At 46.4% G+C, this 16,890-nt stretch overlaps 1 protein-coding gene across 1 annotated transcript; it reads right to left on the bottom strand.

Moving 5' to 3' along the window:
- Positions 1-848: 848 nt before the first annotated feature.
- On the bottom strand, positions 849-16,232 carry LOC102247833 (40S ribosomal protein S24). Its single transcript, XM_014540338.1, has 2 exons — positions 15,820-16,232; positions 849-996 (listed from the first exon to the last, which is right to left on the bottom strand). Exons 1-2 carry the CDS (start codon positions 16,230-16,232, stop codon positions 849-851), a joined length of 561 nt encoding a protein of 186 aa, XP_014395824.1.
- Positions 16,233-16,890: the final 658 nt, after the last annotated feature.

Here is a 16,890-nt window from a genome sequence, read left to right as displayed (position 1 = left end):
GTTTGCAGTGAGCATTGAGTTGGGCTTGGAGCCGTGGATACATTTCTGGGCAGGAGCAACCCTTCTGTCCTCCTTCCTCGTCTTTGTTAAGAAAAATGCTGAAGTGCGCCTTGGGGCAGTTCCTGAATTAGCCTTGAATCAGGCCCAGTGCCTTACAAGGCATGTGAGGAGCAAGGCCAAGTCCACCGAGACAGACAGTGTGCTCAGGGAGTGCTGAATTGCCAGCCATGCCTCCAGGTCTTCAGGATCCTCTGCCCCACACTCCAGATCCCAGCTCCCTGACCTGGTTTCTCAGTTCCACGCCTGTCAAAACTGCAGGGTCAGAGAGGCTCTTGTATTTGTTTTTATTTCTGATGTTCCAAACAGCCTTCCTCAAGTGATCTTTCCCACTAGGCCCTTAGCTTCTTCCTGAGACCAGCGTCCAGAATGCAAATACCAGATCCATTAGGCAGGTTCCTCCTCATTTCAGGAAACACTGAATTAATTATTTCCACTCAGGAAAATATTCTGTTGGAGCCCATTCCTCCTTCTAGTCCCCAAATGAACTCCAGGAAGAAGCAAATGAAAAGCAGTCTTGGTGCACATAGGAGGAAAGGACCTCATGTTCCCTAAAATGAAACTTTAATAATTAAAACAATGGAGGGGACGGATTCCCTTGACTCATTTCCCATTTGCTTCCCAGCCATCAACTGTCCTGTGTCAGTTACCTATTGCCATAATAATGCTGTGTAACAAAACTCCCCCCATTTTAGTCGCTTAAAACAATAGCATTTGTTATTGCTTGGAAGTCCGCAGGTTGGATGGGTGGTTCTGGTGGTTTGGGCCGGCTTGGCTGAACTCGGCCGGGCTTACTCTGTGGCCAGTGGGCGGCTGAGCTGTGGCTGGTGGATGTAGCACAGTGTCAGGTGTGGCTCTACTCCGCAGACTGGCCCGTTCTTGTTCTCTGTCCCTCCAGCAGGCTGGTCCAGGCTCCTTTTCATGGCCGAGGCAGGGGTCCTAAGGGAAGAGCAGAAACAGTTAAGCCCCTCTGGTCTTAAAGCACATCACCACGTCTGCTACATGCTTTGGCCAAAGCAAGTCAAGTGGGCAGCTCTCATTCAAAGGGCGAGAAAACGCACTCCACCTCTTAGTGGGCGGAGTTGTGCAGTCACATAGCCAAGGGTGCGGGTACAAGGAGGCCATTAATTGTGGCCATGGATGCCAGCAATTGATCAGAACTGTCAACATGGTTTTCCTTTCACTGCAGACTTAGTCTAATTTCATACATTAACTGAACTCATTCAAAGTCTACCTTCAAATTTCTAAATCCTAGGGACCTGGGAAAGCAGTTCCTTATGTGACAAACATTTCCAGGAAATACAGGAAACACAGGGCAAGGACACCCCTCCTGCCTCCCAGGTGAACAGGGCTCTGAACAGGGAGAGGTGGGGGCCGCTCCGCTCCTGTGGGGCTCCTGGGGAAGTAACACTGATCCTGAAAGGTGTGTTAGAGTTTTCCAGAAAGAAAAGAAGGGTAGCTTATTCCAGAGACCTTGAGGACGAACAAATGATTGTGTTTTGGGGAAAGAGCTGCTTGTGGGGAAGGGCTGGCCCCAGGAGGTGAAGGATTTTGTCAGCCCTTGAGGCGAGTGTGGATTTTATTGTGAAAAACACAGAAGCTGCCCTGGCTGGCGTGGCTCAGTTGGCTGAGCATTGTCCCATGCACCAGAGGTCACTGGTTCGTTTCTTGGTCAGGGTACCTGTTCAGGTTTCGGGCTCGATCTCCAGTAGTGGGTGTGCAGGAGGCAACTGATCGATGTTGATGTTTCTCTCTCATCAATGTTTCCATCTCTCTATCCCTCTCCCTCCCTCTCTCTCTGAAGTCAGTTAAGAAGAAGAAGAACCATAACAACAACAACACAGAAGCCGCTGCGGGGCTTAAGCTGGACCCATGCTCCACTTGCCTTTGGGAAAGATCTCTGGGGCAGCAGGGAGGGGAGGGATGCTGAAGACAGGGAGCCGACTTGGGAGACACAGCACTTCCGTTCCCAATCTGTCCTTTCTCGGTGAAGTTGCTATGCCTATTCACCTGCTGCTGACACAGGGGACCGGAGCATCTGAACCCTCTGGGTGCTTGTTTAGGATTCTGCACGCCCATGTGTGGTGGGGGCGGGGCCGGGGAGCTTTGCCCTTCTCTGCTCTTGGCTGACTTCATAAACAGGTTAGCTTTTACACTTCTGGCTCATTCCAGATACCATGCCTCTGGCCCTGGCAGAGAACTTGGCCTCCCTGATCCCACATAACATTTCCACTTTCTGGGAAACACACCCTGTGCGTGATGAGGTGAGGGAGGCACCCACAAATACTTTCTGTCTCAACCTCCCTTCTCTAGCCCGGTGTTTAGTGCCTAGAGCAGTGGTTCTCAACCTGTGGGTCGTGACCCCTTTGGGGGTCGAACGACCCTTTCACAGGGGTCACCTAAGACCATCGGAAAATACATATATAATTACATATTGTTTTGTGATTAATCACTATGCTTTAATTATGTTCAATTTGTAACAATGAAAATACATCCTGCATATCAGATATTTACATTACGATTCATAACAGTAGCAAAATTACAGTTATGAAGTAGCAACGAAAATAATTTTATGGTTGGGGGTCACCACAACATGAGGAACTGTATTAAAGGGCCGCGGCATTAGGAAGGTTGAGAACCACTGGCCTAGAGGTTCCGTCCTGGGATACCCACCAGGCGTCCATTTCTTCCTCTGATGCCTACCTAGCTCAGCCCTCCTGAGCTCTCAGACTCCCAGCCCTTCTCCCACCATGGCCGGCGGCCGCAAAGCCTCATGGGCAGCATGGCAGGCCGAATAATGGTCCCCAAAGATGTCCAGTCCAGATCCTTGGAACTTATGAATGTGCTGTCACATGGCAAAGGCAGAATTCAGACTGTTGACTTTAAAATAGGGAAATTCTCCTGGATTATCCACATGGGCCCAGTGTCATCACTAGGGTCCTTCAGAGGGGAAGAGGGAGGCAGGAGAGGGGGTGAGAGGGAGGTGGAGCTAGAGGACCTCCGCCCAACATTGCTGGCTTTCAGGATGGAGAAGGAGGGCCGGGAGCCAGCCAGGAGCCAGCAATGTGGGCGGCCTCCAGATGCTGGAAAGGGCAAGGAAATGGATTCTCCCCCGGAGCTTCCAGAAACAAATGGAGCCCTGCCAGCGCCTTGATGGTAGCCCAGGGAGACTGTCTCGGACTTCTGAACCACAGAACTGTATAGTAAGATAGTACATTGGTGTCATTTTAAGCCACCATGTGTGTGGTGGTTGGTTACCGCAGCCATAGAAAACCAGTACAGGGTGTATGAGTGGACAGTGCCTTCCTGAGGACAGGGGCTCTGCTGTCCCCGCATCACCCAGCACAGGCTGTCTGTCGTGCACCCAGGTGGAGGGGGTGTACGGTCTCTCTGGGCCTCATTTGCTGTGTGATCCTGGGTGAGTCCTCTCATCTTCCAGCCACGCAGTTGCCATGTCCCTTAAGTGAGGAAGTCCGGCCTGGTGACCTCCAAGGTTTGGGTGACTTTTGGGTTGACTCACAGACACATCCCTTACCTTCCCTTCCTCTTCGCAGAGCCTTCACCTGGTCTCACCCACAAAACCTAACACCATCTCAAAGGTCAAGGCCTTTAATTAGTCAGCACCTGAGGCCTTTCTCAGCTCTGTTCTCACCACCCTCTCTGGAGTCCCCTGGGCCTCCTTGTCCCTCATGAGTCCCCTGTCCAAAGGTTTAATTTGGAGGTCAGCATAGACATCGCTGTCCAGACACGCCTCAGCCTCCAGCCCTGGGAAACCACCCTGCCCATCCTCAGCCATGGGGTATGTGGCAGGGAGCCCTGCTTCACAGTTTTGCTTAGGGCCAGAGCCTACGACATCCGCTGGCCCATAATGCTGCTCTCACTAGAGCTTTGAGTTTGAATCCTGCTTTTCCTCATAGCAGTGGGCTCTGCGCTCATCTTCCTTATTCAGTGACGGGACAAACGCCAAATCGATGGAAAGAAACAATGAAGGCCTGTGTTCTTATCTGCTGTAGGAGCTATGTCACAAGCATAGGAACATGCTCATGGTGACATCTGTTTTCCTAATCCTCTGACCTCTGTTTTCAGAGAGCAATGATGTGTCTAAGTTCAGCTTCAACTTAGAGGAAAGTTTTTTATTTACTAAAGAACTGAACCAAATTCTACCATGCTACCTCCAGGTGATGGGAAGGTTTGCCATTCTCACATGGTTAAATTTTCTTTAGGTTACAGATGTTCTGTCTTAGAGCAGGAGTTCTCTACTCTGTCTACCCATTAGGCTCACTCAGGGAGTGTTTAAAAATCCAGGTCCGGCTGCACCCCAGAGCCACTGAGTCACTGAGTTCCAATCATTTGGTTTAGAAGGTGACTCCACTTTTCCCGTTGATTCTGAGGGGTAGCCAGGGCTGAGAACAGCAATTACTCCCGTGCTCCCCCCGCTGTGTACGAATCAAGCTTACCTACTAATGGCTATCAAGAGTGACAAACCCATGCCCCCCCGATTGTTGTACTAGATGATGCTTAGCCCTAACTAACCCTGAATCCCCTCTTAGTGTGAAAGGACTCTTCCAGAGAGTTCTGGGATGTCAGCCGTGGGCCTCTGGCCAGCTCAGCATCCAGAATCCTCCAGAAGTGTTTGGATGAGACTCTGACGGACTCCTAAGAGCCCAAAGGGACAAACTCAGCCCCGCACTGCTCTCTCAGGCGCTGGTCCAGGAGAGCTGCTCTCTTCATGCAGTTGCCTCTCTGACCCATCTCTCCGCTTCCTTCCCGACTCCCTCATGCTTCACCAACAGCTTTTCAGTCCTGGTGCATCTGTGAGGCGTCAGCCTCACCTGCCTCCTCCCTGGGTCCCCACTTGCCCTGTGGACCAAACCTTTGGAGCACACCTTTGGCCCAGCCCCTGACGCTGCTCTCAAACTCACTGGGTGCTCCTCACCCCCTCGGCAAGGGAGATTGGCACCTGCAGGAGTAATGCTGGGGGGCAGCTGGGCAGCTGGCCGGGACCAGGACCAGGGCTTATAGAGGCCCCATGGTTCTAGGCACCCAAGTCTCATCTGGACCAGCATCGGCCACACGGGGCAGGTTCTTGGGAGCAAGGGCTTCTGGGTCATGCCTGGAACATGGGAACATGCTGGGATCAGTTCAGCCAACAGATGCAACTCATCTGAAATGACTTATTAATGGCTGCGAGGTCTCCATCAGGGACTTTGGCCTCAGCCGGTGAAGGGCAGCCTCAGCGGTGTGTCCTCCTCTGAAAGCCAGTCTGAGCCAGTTCCCTCCTGCGCTCCTCACCCCTTCTGGACGCACAGAGCCACATCTCCTTCCTAACTGCCATGGCTGATTGTTCACAACCTGAAGGAAGACCTGTCCCATTTCAAAGAAAAGAGAAACATCCCTCTTCCAAAAGAGCCCCGAACAGCCAGCTGCTAACTAGGTGTCACTTGAAATTCACAGGCACGGGTTCCCATGGCAACCCCCGGAAATTATCCCAGTGCACCCCTGATACAAATTGCTTTGGCAAGGGGTTTTGAAAGAATAAAATATTTTTATTTACTTACTATTTTTTTTAATATTTAAAAAATTTGATTTCAGAGAGAGAGAGAGAGACATCAATGTGAGAGTGAAACATTGATCAGTTGCCTCTCACAGCACCCCAACCGGGGATTGAACCTGCAACCTAGGCATGTGCCATGACCGAGAACCGAATCCACCACCTTTTGGTGTTCGGGGTGACACTCCAACTGACTGAGCCACACCTGCCAGGGCTAGAATTGAGTATTTTTAAAACATGTTTAAATAACGTTTTTAGGCAAATATTAGGTTCCTCATCTGCAGTAATGTGATGAGAGAGCCACTGGCCGGTTCAGTCCATGACCACAGGGACTCTGACGTGACTGCCAATGGCTGGCAGCGGGAGGACAGTGGTACAAAGGCAGTGAGAGGGCATCCTAGGGTAAAGGTGGCGTCCTAGGCTTAGAGTCATAAAAATCCTTGGCAGACTTTCATGCACAATGCTGTTGGGAGATGTCGCCAGAACCCACAGAAGCCGTAGGTGCACGGTATCAATGTTGGCATGTGCCCTTCACCAGCCCGAGTTACACAGTGAACCCACGTCTGCACGTAGCCCCTCTGTCCTGCCGCCTCAGTGCCCTCTGGTGAGAGAAGCCCTCCATCTCTCCTCTTTCTTGGGCCCTGCAGGGCGAGTAAGAGCCTCCCCAAGACCCCTTCTTTGAGGACAGGCCGTCTGGCCCACTGGAGTGGATTTTCCAGGTATACACTGCTGTTTGGAAAACTGAGCTGGGATTTCGGGACTGAGAAAGGGAAAATACAAAATAAGCTAGGACCAGTTTATGGTGCCAGAAAGAAAGGAAGTGCTCAAAAAATGATGGGGACATGTCCAGAGATCACAGGAGCCAACTTGAAAGAGCTCTCAGCAGCCAAAAGGCGGGAACTTGAGCAACAAAATAAATAACAATAACAGTGAATCATGACCCGTAGAATAAAATGAATATTTTACTATGAAAGAAGCCAGATCCCCAAAGCTACATATTGCATGAATCCACTTATAGGACATTCTGGAGAAGGCAAGACTACAGGGATGGGAAGCAGATCAGTGGTTGTCGGAAGCAGGGGGTGCGGGGAGGGGTTGATCCCGAAGGAGCAGAGGGAATTTTGGGGGCCATGTGACTGTTCTGTTTCATGACTGTGGTGGTAGATACACTTGTCATACCCTTAGAATTGCAGACTCTGAAGAGTGAATTGTACCATATGTAAATTAAAAAAAATAAGCAGGATATGTATTCCCCAAATACAATACAACTTTTTGCAAATGAACCCAATACAGATGAATAACTTCACACTGAAGGGGATGGAGAAGAAAAGAATTAACCTGAGTATCTCTGGAAAATTGGGATTTTTCACTTGACACTGTCAGGCTAAAGGCAAAAGGAATGTACACCCATACTGTACTCCTGGTAAATTTGCTGCTCACAGGGGCATGGGTTAGCAGTTCTGAAACGACTTTATGTGCATACAGTACGAGGGCTGAACCAACAAGTAAATATATTCATTCCTGGGCTTGGGCAGGGAAAATACAAGAAGAGCCTAGCGAGGGCTGAACCAACAAGTAAATATATTCATTCCTGGCCTTGGGTAGGGAAAATACAAGAGCCTAGAGCAGTGGTTCTCAACCTTGGCTGCACATTAGAATCACCTGGGAATCTTTTTAAAATCCTAATTTCTGGGCCTCATCCTCTGAGATTTTTTAAAATCCTGATTTCTGGGCCTCATCTCGGAGAACCACTGGCCTAGAGCATCCTGAGGCTCCAGAAAGTAAGGAAGTGTTCAAAACAGGTGGAATGTGCAGCCAAGGTTGAGAACCACTGGCCTAGAGCATCCGGAGGTTCCAGAAAGTAAGGAAGTGCTCAAAACAGGTAGGAACAGCCCTAGCCAGTTTGGCTCAGTGGATAGAGTGTCAGCCTGCGGACTAAAGGGTTTGATTCTGGCCAAGGGCACCTACCACCAGGCCCTGGTTAGGTCAGGGCTCATGCAGGAGGCAACCAATCCATGTGTTTCTCTCACATCAATGTTTCTCTCTGTCTTTCCCTCTCTCTTCTACTCTCCCTAAAAATTAATGGAAAAAAATTTCCTTTTTGTTTTTTTGTTAATCCTGGGGTGAGGATTAACAACAACAAAAAAACAAAAGCAAACTAACAAACAAACAAAAACAACAGTTAGGAACATGTTAAAAGGGCATGGGCACCAACCTGAAAATGCTCCCAATGGCCAAAGCTGGAACAGTTTGTGTAACAAAATAAATAATAAGCCCTCGCTGGTTTGGCGCAGTGGATAGAGCGTCGGCCTGCAGACTGAAGGGTCTCCGGTTTGATTCCAGTCAAGGGCACATGCTTGGGTTGTGGGCTTGATTCCCAGTGAGGGGGCGTGCAGGAGGCAGCCAATCAATGATTCTCATCATTGATGTTTCTATTTCTCTCTCTCTCCCTCTCACTTCCTCTCTGAAATCAATAAAAATATATTTTAAAAAATAAATAAATAATACTAGCATTGGATTATAACCCACAGAATAAAATAAGTATATATAAGTTCATACTCATATAAACAAACAAATGGATAAATAACTCTTCTGTAAAGAGAATTTAAATTAATATATGAGGGACTTGCATAAAATTGATTAATTAATTAATGAGGGGAACAAAAAATCGCCATTAGACAAACATCACAGTGAACGTTATTGCTGACACCATCCACTAATGGGTGTTAAAATTAATGGGCAACATTTGAGGTAGAACAGGACATTTTTCTTTTTGTATTTAAAATTTTTTATTTATTGGTTTATTTAATATATGAGGGACTTGCATAAAATTGATTAATTAATGAGGGGAACAAAAAACCACCATTAGACAAACATCACAGTAAACGTTATTGCTGACACTATCCACTAATGGATGTTAAAATTAATGGTCAACATTTGAGGTAGAACAGGATATTTTTCTTTTTGTATTTTAATTTTTTTATTTATTGGTTTATGAGAGAGAGAGAGAGAGAGAGAGAGAGAGAGAGATTTATTTGTTGCTCCTCTTATATATGCATTTATTGTATGTGCTCTGACTGGGGATTGGACTTGCAACCTTAGCATATCAGGACGATGCTCTAACCAACTGAGCAGCCCAGCCAGGGTGAAACAGGATATTTTCTATAGCTTCAAAGTAGCTCCCCCAAGATATTTATTAACTACAAAATGAAAAATAGTAACTTTATAGTGGAGATATCCAGCAGACACCATCTTAACCACGTGATCAAGTTTAACATCATAATAAGACATGACAGCATAATAGCCCCCTGACCTGATGCACTGAGGACTCATTTCCTTTGTGCTCTTCTTGGCAAAAATGCATCACCCAAAGTGAGGGTATTCTACATCATAACTGACCAGTACTCTTCAAAAGTGTCAAAATCACGAAAGTTACTTCTGGCCGAGTAGCTCACTTGGTAAGAGCGTCATCCCCGTATGCCAAAGTTGTGGGTTGGCTCTCCAGTCAGGGCATATACAAGAAGCAACCAGTGAATACATATATTGGAGCGAGAGAGCACGCACAACTTATTTATTCATTCATCCATTAGTGGACAATTAAGTTGTTTCCTTACCTTGGCTATTATAAATTATGCTGCAATGAACATGGGAATACAGTTATCTCTTCGAATCCTGATTTCATTTCCTTTAAATATATACCCATAAATGGGATTGCTAGAAAATAATGGTAGTTCTATTTTTAATATTTTGAGGAATCTCCATACTGTTTTCCAGAATAACAGTGGCTGCACCAATTAACATTTCCACCAACAACGCACAAGGTCTTTTCTCCACAGCCTCACCAACAATTGTTAATTTCTTGTCTTTTCAATGATAACCATTCTAAAAGGTGTGAGGTGATAATTAACTCATTGTGCCTTTGATTTTCGTTTCCCTGATGACTACTGATGTTAAGCACCTTTTCATGTAACTGCTGGCCATCTGTATGTCTTCTTTGGGAAAATGTCCATTCAGGTCCTCTGTCCTTTTTTAATTAGATTGTTGTTGCAATTTTGTTCCTTTTTTTCTTTTTTTTCTTTTTTTTTTTTTTTTTTTTTTTTTTTTTTGCTACTGCATTGTATGAGTTCCTCATATATTTTGGATATTAACCCCTTATCAGATATATGGTCTGCAAATATTTCATCCCATTCTGTAGGCTGCCTTTTCATTTCGTTGATAGTTCCTTTTGCTGTGCAGAAGCTTTTTAGTTAGATGTAGTCCTACTATTGATTTTTGCTTTTATTGCTTGTGATGTTGGTGTCATAGCCAAAAAATAATTGCTAAGACCAATGCCAAGGAGCGTTATCCATATGTTTTCTTCTAGGCGTTTTATGATTTCAGATTTTACATTCAAGTCTTTAGTCCATTTCAAATTATTTTTGTGAGTGATGTAAGAGAAGAGTCCATCTTTATTCTTCTGCATGTGATTATTCCATTTCCCCAAAACTGTTTTTACAGTGACTGTCCTTTCCCAAGGAGTATTCTTCAATTCCTTATCAAATATTAGTTATTAATTAAGATGTCAAATATTGTCCTGTTCTTGTTTCATAGCTTACTCTTCTTGTGTTATGAATACCACCCCTTATTTTCCACTGAGGGTTTTAGGAATACATACTATATGTGTTTTAGTTCTTTCATAATGTTATCTGCATTCCCACCAGCATGAGTGAGTTCATTAGTTCATGGCCAGAGACTGACGCATGTGGTGTCCTTTTGTCTGAGAGCTCTGTTTGCAGGGGTGTTTTCCTCTTCACTGGTGGGTGGCTTCCTGGTGGTACATTCTTTAAATCTGATCTTTGGTTAATGGCCCAATGGTCCTGTCTGGTCAGAGACTACGTTCTGGCTACTGGGTGTGAGTGAATTTCCAGTCATGCAAATGCCCCTGTGTTGTTTTCCTGGGGTTAGAACCAGAACCAGGTGTGTTTCTGGTTCTAACTCTAAGCAAGTTTTATTAGTCCCTATTCTTGCACAGAGAGCATGGGCTCCAGCCCTGGTTTCATGCCCAGGGCTCCCCAAGTAACCTGGCACCGCCCTGAGTGACGTGCCCAGGGCTCTTACTCTCAAGCTATCAGATATATGGTCTGCAAATATTTCATCCCATTCTGTAGGCTGCCTTTTCATTTTGTTGATAGTTCCTTTTGCTGTGCAGAAGCTTTTTAGTTTGATGTAGTCCTACTATTGATTTTTGCTTTTATTGCTTGTAATGTTGGTGTCATATCAAAAAAATAATTGCCAAGACCAATGCCAAGGAGTCTTATCCATATGTTTTCTTCTAGGTGTTTTATGATTTTAGATTTTACATTCAAGTCTTTAATCCATTTCAAATTAATTTTTGTGAGTGATGTAAGAGAAGAGTCCATCTTTATTCTTCTGCATGTGATTATTCCATTTCCCCAAAACTGTTTTTACAGTGACTGTCCTTTCCCAAGGAGTATTCTTCAATTCCTTATCAAATATTAGTTATTAATTAAGATATCAAATATTGTCCTGTTCTTGTTTCATAGCTTACTCTTCTTGTGTTATGAATACCACCCCTTATTTTCCACTGAGGGTTTTAGGAATACATACTATATGTGTTTTAGTTCTTTCATAATGTTATCTGCATTCCCACCAGCATGAGTGAGTTCATTAGTTCATGGCCAGGGACTGACGCATGTGGTGTCCTTTTGTCTGAGAGCTCTGTTTGCAGGGGCGTTTTCCTCTTCACTGGTGGGTGGCTTCCTGGTGGTACATTCTTTAAATCTGATCTTTGGTTAATGGCCCAATGGTCCTGTCTGGTCAGAGACTACGTTCTGGCTATTGGGTGTGAGTGAATTTCCAGTCATGCAAATGCCCCTGTGTCATTCTCCTGGAGTTAGAACCAGGTGCATTACTACTTCTAACTCTAAGCAAGTTATATTAGTCCCTATTCTTGCACAGAGAGCATGGGCTCCAGCCCTGGTTTCATGCCCAGGGCTCCCCAAGTAACCTGGCACCGCCCTGAGTGACGTGCCCAGGGCTCTTACTCTCAAGCAGCACAGGAGCCTTCCCCCAGCTCACAGCTGACCTCAGTTCTCTGTGAGTTCTCCGCGGCAGCATCAGCTACAGCTTTCCATTCTATTTGGGGGCTTTTATTTTTCATTTATTTCTGTGTTTGTATTGGGAGGGAGTGGTTTCAGTCTGAGCTCACTCGGCCATCTTCACTTAGCAGGTCTGAGTTACTTTTATGATGAACAACAAATCTGCTTTCTAAAACAAACATGTAAACAAGAGCGGGCTCCACAGGCACGTGCTGTATCGCAGTGAGTAAACACACAGGTTCTGGAGTCAGACAGGTCTGGGTTTGAATCCTGGCCCTGCCACTTGCTGGTTGTGCAACCTCGGGAAAATTATATAATCTCCGTGTTCCACTTTCCTCCTCCCACAGTGGGCATATCGCCTGGGCCAGCGTGTGAGCAAATGAGATAGTAATGCGTAGGGAGCCCCAGCACAGTGTCTGGCACATAGAAGTTCCTCCCTCCTCCACTCTCCAGGTCTGCACGGATTAAAACAGTTATCAGAACCAGGCAGAAGAGATCACGCCGGCATTTTTATTACTGGTGGAGTGTTGGAGAACAATGGGAATATTAGGTAACCGATACCTTTCCAAAAAGTGATGCCTCACATCATCATTAATTCCACTTTCAACAAATTGTGTTATAATATCCAGGTCTATAGACAATAGATCCTCACTTATCATCGATAGGTTCCATGGCTTTAATGGAAACAACATATAACGTAACCAAATTCACCAGAGGCTAATTTATATAAACAAGGGTTAAATTCCTACAGCATCTCGTCAGTGTTGTAACAAAACGACCTTATTCGAGCACCTGCTGTAATTGGTTACCACATGCATTGTTGCTGCTTCCCCAATATTTCATTGAATAAGAAAAAAATTACTACTTCTAACTCTAAGCAAGTTATATTAGTCCCTATTCTTGCACAGAGAGCATGGGCTCCAGCCCTGGGTTCATGCCCAGGGCTCCCAGTGTAACCTGGCACCACCCTGAGTGACGTGCCCAGGGCTCTTGTTCTCAAGCAGCGCAGGAGCCTTCCCCCAGCTCACAGCTGGCCTCACCTTCCCCCCCCCCCCCCCCTACGGGACTGGACCACAGGCCAGAAACAAACTTATTGCAAAACAGGGACCTTCGAGTCACCAGGCCAGCAGATCTGGTCTCTTCCCTGACACTGGGAGTTGGAATCTGGCCCCTTCTTGGTCCTCTAGACCCTAACCCCATTTCTATTGGGACTTTGAGTAGGATGGTGGGTCGGTGTGTGTTGAGGGGGCAGGAGAGGCTTTCACCATGGTTATATAACCTGTCCGAGGGTCCCCATGTGTCCCAGCTTACTTGGTTCCCAGCTCTGTGTGCATAACTGCACAATGGGGGTGTATCCGTATTGGGGAGAATTTGGGGGTCAGGGTGCTTGGAAAGGGTCCTTGAAGGCTGAAGGTGCGAAGGCCAGGGTGTGACTGTCCCAGCAGGAAGATATCTGGGAGTCAGGACGAGGCCACGTGCGAGCTGGCTGTGTGGCTCAGTGGTTGGGAGAGTGTGGCTGGTGAGTCACATGCCTGCGTAATGGTGTGGCCCCTCCAGGGCTGAGGACAGTCTCTCTGCGAGGTGACATGGCCCAGGAAGGTGCACGACCCCTGCCCCAGGCTCCTAGAGACGGTGGTGCTGTTAAGTGTGATGAGTGAAGCGGGCGTGTGGGCCGCGAATACGGTGGCTGTTTTGGTGGCAGCTGAACTCCCACGCACGGGTTGTGAGTCCAGGGGACTTACGTTGTATGCAAGTTGGTGGGTTACCTGGGCATGTGGTTATGATTCCAGAAAGACTAAGTTTATGTCTATAGAAAGCTTGTGTGGCTGAGCTGCCTTGTGGTTGTGTATGGGTGTGTGGTTCAGTGAGTGTGGCCCTGTGGACGAGTACCTGTGACTGACTCTCAAAAACAACGACATGGGTGTGAATGTGGTTTCCTGTGGTGTAGACTTATGGCTCTGGACACAGCCACGTCCAGGCCCAAGGTCGAGGCTGCTACCTCCCAATACCTGCTCCTTCATTTGTTCCACACGATGGGGTGAGGTGGAGGTCAGTGGGGCCGAACTTGCAGCTGGAAGTTTGGGGGGGTGTTGAAAAGGCCACTGACAGCTCGCTGGAGACTCACGGCACTCCCTGGGCACGGCTCTTCAGGGAGAAGTTGTGGATTTCTTTTCTTTTTTAAAAAAAAAAATTTATTGATTTTTACAGAGAGGAAAGGAGAGGGATAGAGAGTTAGAAACATTGATGAGAGAGAAACATCGATCAGCTGCCTCCTGCACATTCCCTACTGGGGATGTGCCCGCAACCAAGGTACATGCCTTTGACTGGAATTGAATCTGGGACCCTTCAGTCCGAAGGCCGACACTCTATCCAACGAGCCAAACCAGTTAGGGCTGAATTTCTTTTCTTAACACAGATAATTAACTTGTAATATTTTATTTTTATTTTTATTTATTTTTTAATATATTTTATTGATTTTTTACAGAGAGGAAGGGAGAGAGATAGAGAGTTAGAAACATCGATGAGAGAGAAACATCGATCAGCTGCCTCTTGCACGCCCCCTACTGGGGATGTGCCCGCAACCAAGGTACATGCCCTTGACCGGAATCGAACCTGGGACCTTTCAGTCCGCAGGCCGACGCTCTATCCACTGAGCCAAACCGGTTTCGGCTAACTTGTAATATTTTATAAAGTAAGACCCAGGCTCAAATTTTGTCCATTACTTGGTGCCTGTATTAGCCACACACTTAAACATGTACCCATGCTCATAGTTTCGATTTCCATCAGCCAGAACACAACCAGAAAACTCTTTTTAAATAAATAGAAATCATCTCCTCTTTTCTATTTTTGCCGTATACACACACACACACACACACACACACACACACGATCAAAACCACAAACACATTGTTTTTTTGTCTCCCCCCCCGCCCCCCCTTTGTGATCTGGACCCAGGGTCTCTTTAGTCTGTTTAATTGTGGTAAAAGCTACAAACATACAACTTACCTTTGTTCACTATTTTTAAGTGTACAGTTCAGAGGCATTAAATATGTTCACATTGTTTGTTCAACCATCGCCAACATCCATCTCCAGAAAACTTTCACTAAACTATAGCTTTGGAAGCTATCAATCTTGTTAAGGATCTCTCATTCACATAGTAACAGTTGAAGAAAGAAATGTAGCCCGGGCAACATCTGCTGCTCTCAGCTGCCGTGTTTCAGAAGTAATAGTGTCCCCTTTTGAAAAACCTCTTCCTATTTTGTCATTCCTTGCAAATCCCTAGCAATGTTGCTTTATGAAAACAAAATTTAAAATAGAAAACAAATACTTTGTCCTCTGCTGGTATAGAACAACCAAAGTTTATAACAAGGTAACTATGTTATAGCCCTCCGAGCTCATTAAAACTACATGCTTCCTGCTGTGTTCTGTCTTTGGGACAGGTGTGTAATGAAGATGGATGGAGTGTGACCCTAAGAGCTCCCTTACCAGAGAATATCCTGGCCAAATTCTGTTTGTTACATTTTAATGTTATTTGATATGTTCCTTAGCACCATACTTCTTCGCTGTCTACATAACATCAAATGTAGGTCGCCTTCCTTCCCCAAATGCTTGAACCGTTGTTAGATCATTAAGGAAGTTATAATTATTCTGTGATGTCTGAATTTTATTGCTGACTGCATAGATCTCTTCCTGGTATTTAGTGTGAGTATTAAGGCCCTGAAACATAAATCAAATTAAGTTGGTGGGAGTTCTCATTCCGTCTCCTATACTTTCTAAAAGTTTGGAAATGCTACACAACTATGCCTGGCCATGAGAGCGTGGTGCCCAGAGCTCCATTCTCCTTCTGGGGCTTAAGAATATTGTAAAGTGGGAACGCATTGCCCAGAATCCGGAGAAAGGGCATTTGCAAAATCTCTGGCATGAATGGGCATCCTCCTCCGGGGTGGTCACCAGGCAAAGGGCTGGCTTCAGAGGGAGGGAAGAGAGACCCCTGGCACGTTTGGGGCAGGCTGGCATGGAGCTGCCTAGCTCCGTGGTGCTCCCTTAAGTCCTCACAGTATTTTTTTCAAGTTCTTAGTTTATTAATCCTCTCAGAAAAACTTGCACACTCACCACGGATAAAAGCACTGAAGATCTTCTCTCCTTTTTGCAACACCAACATTGGCCTTTGCAGTCCGTCTGCCTTTCTTCATCCTGCTCTTGCGTTCCTTTTGTGGTTTTCTTGAGGCCTTCTCAGACAGGCCATGTCCTGCAGGTCCACATTTAAGTTCATTTTTCCTTGCGTAAGCCAAGGAATCATAAATCATGCCGATGCCAGTGGTCTTGCCACCGCCAAAATGGGTTCTGAATCCAAACACAAAGATGACATCTGCTGTGATCGTGTACACTTTGGCTAGTTTCCCCCGAATTTCTGCCGTGGGTACTGTTGCCATCCCAAGGTGAAGGACGCCAATGACCATTTGCTTCCGCTGGAGTAGTCTGTGGGTCATGGGCTTCTTGGTCCAGGGAGTTGCAGTGGCGTCCATGATGGTGGCCGTACTTCAAGCAGCCAGGGAGGAAAGGACTATTTTCTAGTTCCCCAGAATAAATCCCGCACGTAAGCCCCACATTTCCCAAACGTTTTGGTCTAGGCCTAGAGACCCCCAAGTCCAAGGCCTTTGACACAACCTGTTGGAGATTCCTTTCTTTTCTGCTTTCCACCCTGTCCCTCTTGCCTCCAGGTTACAAGCAAACAGCAGGGGCTTGAAAAGGAGCCAGAGAGCAGGAAGGGGGGCCTTTTGGTTAATACTGCGAAACATTGTCCCTATGGTGATGGAAGAGAGTGGATTTTCTCCAATAGGATACAGTCACCCTTGGAAAGCTGATCTGCAGAACAGTGGTCCCTTTCCAGGCTCAGGATAGTCTCCTTAAAAAAAAAAATGCAGTAAGAGGATTTGCTATTGAAAAACTTAGGATCTTATGAGAAATATATTATTAGAGCCAGATCACAATCTCGGCTGCACGTTAGAATCGCCTGGGAGAACTTCTAAAACGCCAAGCGCAGGACACCAGGGCCCACCTCTAGCGACTCTGATTTAATTGGCCTGGAGGGGGACCACAAGCAGAGCTAGTTTTCAAAGTTTCCTAAATATTCAGGGCAGGGCCGGAGGCCCTCAGCATATAAACAGGACCGACGCACCCATT

Source organism: Myotis brandtii, unplaced genomic scaffold (assembly GCF_000412655.1).
Source record: "Myotis brandtii unplaced genomic scaffold, ASM41265v1 scaffold242, whole genome shotgun sequence".
NCBI lineage: Eukaryota > Metazoa > Chordata > Mammalia > Chiroptera > Vespertilionidae > Myotis > Myotis brandtii.
Note: the sequence above shows the minus strand (reverse complement) of the source record. Positions and strands in the feature narration are given on the sequence as shown.